Consider the following 7,500-nt stretch of genomic DNA (forward strand, 5'->3'; position numbering starts at 1 on the left):
CTTCCATTGAGTCCAGATGCCTCTCCATGTGGAAAGCCAACTGCAGACAGAGAGAGAGAGAGAGAGAGAGAGAGAGAGAGAGAGAGAATTAGGAGAGGTAATCAAGTAAACTGAACTGTTGGTGTCACATTTTACAGTCCAGTTACAGCTTTCCTTATGCACTACATCTTTCTGTGTGGTTACAGTTAGCTTGTTACGGTAAATGACATGTTTACACATGAATACATTTAATTTATTTGTATATCTAGCATCTGAAACACTTATATATTTTTGATTCTGCTTTCTTCTGGTACGAGATTTGACATGGCTACTCCACACACTGGATCATTACTAAAGGACTAGCAAAAATGACCAAATACATATGTACATCATGTTCATTTCTAAACTGATGCTCACATTCTAGTGATAGTCTGAAAAAGCTTTCTATGTTTTTCATGCCTTTTACTTTTCAGATATCTGCCACTATACTACTGTCTGTGAAGTAGCTGTGTGAATGGGACGTACAAAGCATTTGGAATGAAAGGGTTCCATGATCAATTAACAGAAGAACTGTGCCTAATAATGTTTATAGACAAATTATATTTGTCATTATGTTACATAACAGCCAAATGATTTTTCCACACCTGCAGGAGTGTAATTGAACGAGGCGGTGTAGTGACTCAGCTCCTTCCTCTTCTTGCGGCGACAGTAGATCCACAGGCTGAAACCCATCAGGATCACCCAGCAGGCGCCGCCAATGCCTGCGATGAACGCTGGCTGCTTCACCACATCAGTGATCTGCTCTGCCAAGCTCACACTCCCTTCCTCTGTACCTTCATCTTCATCACCACCACGTCCTGGCGTAGTGGCTTGTTCAGCTGGCAGCTCTGCACGGGGACACAGGACAAAACAACAGGCCATTTTACATTTTGGGGTAATTCTTGTAGATTGCACCTGTTACTGTAGCTATTCAAACTAGTGCTTTGAAACTATTTATATGACCCCCGAAATGTGCTGCATTCTGAATGAAAGACTATTGCTTCAGATTGTAAGAATGCCTGTCCATTTGCAGTCCATTTGGAATTTTAAACTTCCCGATCATCCAATTAAATAACTGCTACTGTACTGTTCTGTAATGTAACATAATATAAAATAATAACATACAGTAGGATAACTACATTTGGGTCAATTGTCGGATTTGTGTTATGTTAAAAAGTTAGAAAAGTTGGAAGAATAAAACAGAACTATGCCTGTGTCCTTGCTTACAAGGTTTTCTCTTATCAATGCAATATAATGTTCATTTGAATTGATTCCAAAGACATGTTGAATAATGGATGTTGAGACAGCATGGTCCATTATTCAAAGCACTGCATCTCTGCCAATTCAGTTTTGAAGAGAGATGCTCTTGGCAAATAAAGTCAGACTTCTCTCAGGAGGACTGAGTGAATCATTCCTCTCTATCTGGCATGGATTCAGCGTGGACAAACTCACTGATGAGGACGGAGACGGGTGGACTGTGTGTGCCGACCCCGGCGCTGGTCACCGCCGCCACCTCCACCTGGTACAGGACGCCCGGCATCAGGCCTTTCAGCACCGTGGACTGCACCATGCCATCCACGGTCTTGTTGATGTGGTACCGCGTCTGGTTGTCACTGGCACTGCCCACGCACCACACCTGTTCAGGTGCACAGAGAGACTGACATTTAGATTCAGATGCTAGCCTACTGTATGGTTTGACATGTTAACATTAGCCGAAAAATAGCAAATCTACAAGCTCACAACGCGTCTCGTTGCGACGCGCTGTGAGCTTGTAGATCGGCTATTTTTGGAAGTGGTGGAAAAAGTACTCATATTTTTTACTCAAGTAAAAGTATCAATACTGCAATGTAGAAATACTCTTTTACAAGTATAAGTCTGGTAATCAAAATTTACTTGAGTAAAAGTATTGGTATCAAAATGTACTTAAAGTACAAAAGTAAAAAGTACTCATTTTTCAGAATGTCCCATTTCGCAAGTTTTCAAATGTATAAAAATCCTTGGAAAATCGGCGATTTACATTTCTTTGTAAATCGGCTATTTTCAAATGGCCGAAATATATTTAGGGCTGAAGGGGTTAATGTATGTTTCGTAATAATAATCAAAATCTACAGAGTAACTAGTAACTAAAGTTTTCAAATAATAAAAGTACAATATTTACCACTTTATGTAGTGGAGTAGAAGTAAAAGTACTAAAAACTGGAAATACTCCAGTAAAGTAAAAATACCTCAAAATTGTACTTAAGTACAGTACTTGAGTAAATGTACTTAGTTACTTTACACCACAGATTTTTGGAAAAGAGATTTGGTACGGAGCCAACTCAAGTTCTGTTTACTAAGTTTAGAGGGTTTAATTGGTTAACTCTGAGAGTGCACAAACAAAAACATTTGCACATTTGTACGTCTGTACACTCTCAGAATCGAATGAACATGTATTTACTGTGTATTCACCTTGTACTCCTGAATGATCCCGTTCTGCATCTCAGCGGGCGGAGGCTCCCAGGAGACACTGATGCTGGAGGTGTTGTTAAGCTTCACTGTTTCCACGGTAACACCTCGGGGAGGGGCGCTGGGCACTTAAAGAGAGAGAGATGAGAGAGTAAGCATCCAAAACATAAAAACACACTGAACATATTACACAAGTCATAAAGTGGGTTATTGGGTATATGGCTATAAAAATAAAAATAAAGGATCATATGCAAGGTCGGTACATAATTACCATGGTACATATGACCATACAGGCCATTTTGCATCATAGGTGGGGATTCCCACACCCCAAGTATGAAGTAAGAGCAAAATGGCCACCATGTGATATGGTCAATACTCAGTCATCTAGTGTTATTTTATATAACCGTAGTGTCCTCTCTGTGGCAGATTTAATAAAATGAGTGAAGAGAAACAAAAGGTTAAAGAGCACAGGAAATACCCTGTGTGTACCCTACTGGCGACGTACCTTCTTCTGGGGTTCGAACCAGCAACGTTCGGCTGTCTTTGCCCTGGAATTCGTCGAAATAGGGCCGTATCTTGATCTCATACTCAGTTCCTTTCAGCAGGTCTGTGAGCATGGCGCTGCGCTCAGAGGGTGAGTTGATGTCGTGCAGGAGCCATGTTCCCCCGCTGGGCCGGTACAGCAGACGGTAGCCCTGGATGTACTGGGACTGACGGTCCACCTGGAGGACACAGGCAGGGACATACAGGAGATGTGAAGAGATGGATTCAAAGAGGCATGGTGAGGAGGAGCGGAACATACAGAAGGTAAAGGGACAGGAAAAGGAGTTGATAGAGAGCGAGAGAGTGAGAGAAAGAGAGAGAGAGAGAGAGAGAGAGAGAGAGAGAGAGAGAGAGAGAGAGAGAGAGAGAAAAATAGAGAGAAAGAGAGAAAGAGAGAGACTCTTGTATGACAGGATAAATGATAAATGACTCACAGTCCAGGATACTTTTATGCTAGTTGCAGTCAGTGTGATGGGCTCTTGCATCTGGACAGCCACCTCTGCAAGCTCTCTCTGCACCTGTCTGTGGTCCACCCCCTGACCTGTGGGACTCACATCTGGTGGGCACACATACATTTCATCCTTTAATAACATCATATTTTGGAAATGTCATTGTGTGATCCGAAAAAGCAGTTTCAGAAAAGTTTTGAGTTTTAACGTAGACAATGAAGATGAAGTCATTTGCACGTACTATGGTGAAATAAATGTATTTGAAATACATTAAATTGTTCTTAACATCACACGTTTTCAAGTCATTAAAACAGTGCATTTGCCAAACTGCTCATGTGCATCCATTTAACTGCATTTAATTACCTCAGTCATTTAACAGACTGAAGTAATCGCCTATACTCAAAATAAGTAATTGACCATATTAAGTTGGGGTGGGGTTTCCCACCCCAAAACGGAAGTCTTTTGCATAATAGCAAAAGACTTCCGTGTGAATTATGCAAGTCTTGAGAGACTGGGCCGGTGTGGCTCTGTGAACGATATTTGTGCAGTCTGCTGTGTGAGGGGACCTGGGTAGCATACAGACCTTGGGTACGAACAGGCTCAGAGATGGGGCTTGGGTCACTCAGGCCGTACGCATTGACAGCTCGAACTATAAACAGATAGATGGTGTTGGGGAAGAGACCGGTGATTGTATGCGTCTCCATTTTGACCAGGTCAGCCACTGTCTGCCACGTGCTTCCCGCTGATTGGCTGGAATAGAAGGGAGAAAAAAACGTTACATTACTGAATTCAAAACGGTTAACCACATGAACCCCAGTGTTCCTATTCTGGGCATGTCATGTCATATGTCATAAAAGCAAACATTCACAGATCGAAAAGCTCACAACGCGTCGCAACATGAGATGTTGTGAGCTTGTAGATTGGTTATTTTCGGCAAAGACATTTGGCATAGAGGGAACAAAGGAGGGGACCAAGTATAGACCCCCGGGGGAGCCTGATCAACAAAGCATATAGGGTTTAAGTGCTTAACAAATGTGCTATCGTTGCACAACAGCTAAAAGTAATGCTCTTTCAACCCAAACTAATGAATATGAGTTTGTGGAATGAAATGTATTCATTACTTTCTGTCAAGGAGAACACTCATAAACAACAGCAAACCCATGGCTGTGTGTGCATTAGCCAACTCTATATTGTGATGCTCATTAAATCCTGCACTCAAAGATGCTTTGCAATGCTGATTTGATGCACTGCTTCGCAATTAAGCAGTGGCTGAAAAATCTCTAGGCAATGACGAGTTCTATTTTGAGCCTCCCAAGTTATTTCTTACCGCTATGCTTTGTGACAGCCCTGGTAAACAATGGCAGATGTGTACAAAGTTGGGGAAGTATGCATTTTGCAAAATTACACAATTTGCTTTCTTGATGAAAAATGAAATGAAGCTTGTAAAATGCACAGCTGTCAGCAGGAAACAGGAAATGATAGCATCTTCTCGGTCCTCTGACACTTGCTCCACATGTACACACCCACTCGTTTTCCAACAGGAATTAGTTTGTCTTGTGTAGTAAACAATGGTTAAATGAGCCTCTCTAACAATTTGGTACTTTTGAATTTTGCCCCAGGGTAGCAGAGGCAGCAGAAAACTGACTTTACTGCCGAACTGCGCAATTAGGCCAAAGGGTTAAAGGCTCTATGGCTCATAAATAGTCATGTAATAATGTGCCAGACTCACATTAAAGAGATGCATTACATCCAAGGGAACTTTATCATGCTGAGAAAAAGGAGGTTCACACACACACACACACGCGCACGCGCACGCACGCACACGCGCACACGCACACACACAAAGGCTGGAGTTGCCATAAAATAGAAGATGAGTGTGATCTGACTAAGAGAGGGAGGCTGGTAAATCTATGATCTAATTATCTTTTATGTTAACAAGGTACTAAATGTAGTAGTTTATACAGTCAAGCACGCGCGTGCACGCACTCACGCACACGCACACGCACACACACACACACACACACACACACACACACACACAGTGTCTGACATTGACTATTTAGCTCACCAGCCAAACTATGGTAGTAGATGAAAATTCGACCCGCTGAAAAATCTAATGTATGTACACAGCCTTTTTGTGTGTATATCATACGATACGTACATTTAGTCTGCATAGTAACACATTATGTTGTTGAATAAAAACAGTGGTCAGAACAGATTGTAGGGAGGGTTCAGATTAGAAGCATTACAATGGAGATTTATGTGTTATTAACTATGTCTAAACGTTTATGTGCACATGCAGGAGATATAGCACAAACACTATCAACACAGGAACAGTTCACAATAAGACATTACCAGTATGTTTACATAATGTATAACAAGAGATCTATCAAGTTCATTCACTTGTGCTTTTGTACAGTATGAGCCACCAAGGCTGACATTTGTTTTTACAAATCTTGCTGATGCTGAACAATCAATGCTGATATTTTATTGCAAGAAGGTTACACGTGCTATGAGCCACCAAGGCTGATATTTTGTTAAGCGCAGAACCATCAATGCTGAGTCGTCGGTTGGCTTCTGAAACGTACACGCCAAATGAAAAATATACACATTTGGCGCTTGGCTGGGGTTAATCACTAAATAAATGCTACATTATTTTGAAAATAACAGACTTCACAATGTTGTTCTGTGATGCATTGTGAGCTTATCCGTTTTGTTTTGTAAATTTAAAATAAAAATGTTAGTTGTTTTTTCATTTTTTATAATCCCCAAAATTAGGATGCCACAAGCCAGGGTGAAAGAGGTACATTTTTATGCCTGCAGACACACAGACCATTGCCTCCCTCATCTTTCTACCTCCCACCAAGCCTCTCTCTCTCACCCATCCTCCTCCACACTCCACCACAGGTCCTCAGGCATAGGAAGGTTATTGCAAACAGCCCCTCGCTTTCCTCTAGTCTCTCTGCAAAGAATCAATTTGTGCGACCCAGCCTCTTGCTAACCACTGCCAAAGGGCCAGGTGGGGGCCAAAGGGGAAGGGATTTGATAAGCACTTATGGTTCTCCCTGTCTGTGAAAGGGGAACAGTCCATCTGTGGCCCCCACTAGCTCTTTCTTCACCATCTATCTTCTTCCCTCCCTCCCTCCATCCATCCCTCCTCCTCTTAAGGCTGGGCAATTAACCAAAAATATATTTAGAACCGATAACCGACTTAATCTTGCTCATGTAGGTTAATTTAATAATAATGGACGTGAATTCTTTCCTCTCATAAAATAACGAATTGACTATTTCTTTTTTAATAATCATTCATTAATCATAATCAAGGCAAAAGTTTGAAATAATAGTGATATTGATTTGAAGTCGCATCACCCAGCCCTACCACCTGTCCATCTATTTGTCTATTCACCCGTGTGTCTGCATGCTGATAGAACTTGCAGACTTCTCCTGGTTAATTGGTCCGAGGTGGACTCCCTCTCAGCTGACATTAGCCTTAGGAGTTCTGTGTGTGTCTGGCTCTGCTGCATTCATTAGCATTTTTAATTCATCACAGAACCCAGCAGCATGCAGTGCAGTGTGTGTATGTGTGTGTGTTAGTGTGTTTGTTAGTGTGTGTGTTAGTGTGTGTTTTAGTGCATGCATGCGTGCGTGCTAGAGTACGTGCGTGTGTCTACTCTGTAGGTGTAAATTCCAACAGCCATAATTTCTTCAGCCTCGAATTCAATCAATAATCCTCGTTTACTTCAAATTGGGGAGCAACGGTATATTTATGTTTTGTCATTGTGTGTGTGCAGTGGTGGAAAAAGTACTCAGATATTTTAAAGTATCAGTAAAAGTATCAATACTGCAATATAGAAATACTCCGTTACAAGTAAAGGTCTGGAATTTAAAATTTACTTGAGTAAAAGTACAAAAGTATTGGTATCAAAATGAGATGCAGTGGAGTAGAAGTAAAAGTACTGAAAATGGAAAATACCTCAACATTGTACTTAAGTGGAAAATACCTCAACATTGTACTTAAGTACAGTACTTGAGTAAATGTACTTAT

General features: G+C 41.3%; 1 protein-coding gene across 1 annotated transcript in view; it reads right to left on the reverse strand.

Annotated features, from left to right (window-relative positions):
• The window catches only part of robo3 (roundabout, axon guidance receptor, homolog 3), an 88,552-nt gene that overhangs the window by 10,153 nt on the left and 70,899 nt on the right, over positions 1 to 7,500 (reverse strand). The window contains exons 12-18 of the mRNA XM_080434832.1: positions 4,039 to 4,205; positions 3,441 to 3,562; positions 2,969 to 3,185; positions 2,467 to 2,591; positions 1,471 to 1,654; positions 624 to 866; positions 1 to 40 (exon numbers count right to left, since the gene is read on the reverse strand). Of these exons, the coding sequence (XP_080290958.1) occupies positions 1 to 40; positions 624 to 866; positions 1,471 to 1,654; positions 2,467 to 2,591; positions 2,969 to 3,185; positions 3,441 to 3,562; positions 4,039 to 4,205 (1,098 nt within the window). The remainder of the gene's footprint in view (positions 41 to 623; positions 867 to 1,470; positions 1,655 to 2,466; positions 2,592 to 2,968; positions 3,186 to 3,440; positions 3,563 to 4,038; positions 4,206 to 7,500) is intronic.

Source organism: Gymnoscopelus braueri (assembly GCF_963280865.1).
Source record: "Gymnoscopelus braueri genome assembly, chromosome: 8".
NCBI lineage: Eukaryota > Metazoa > Chordata > Actinopteri > Myctophiformes > Myctophidae > Gymnoscopelus > Gymnoscopelus braueri.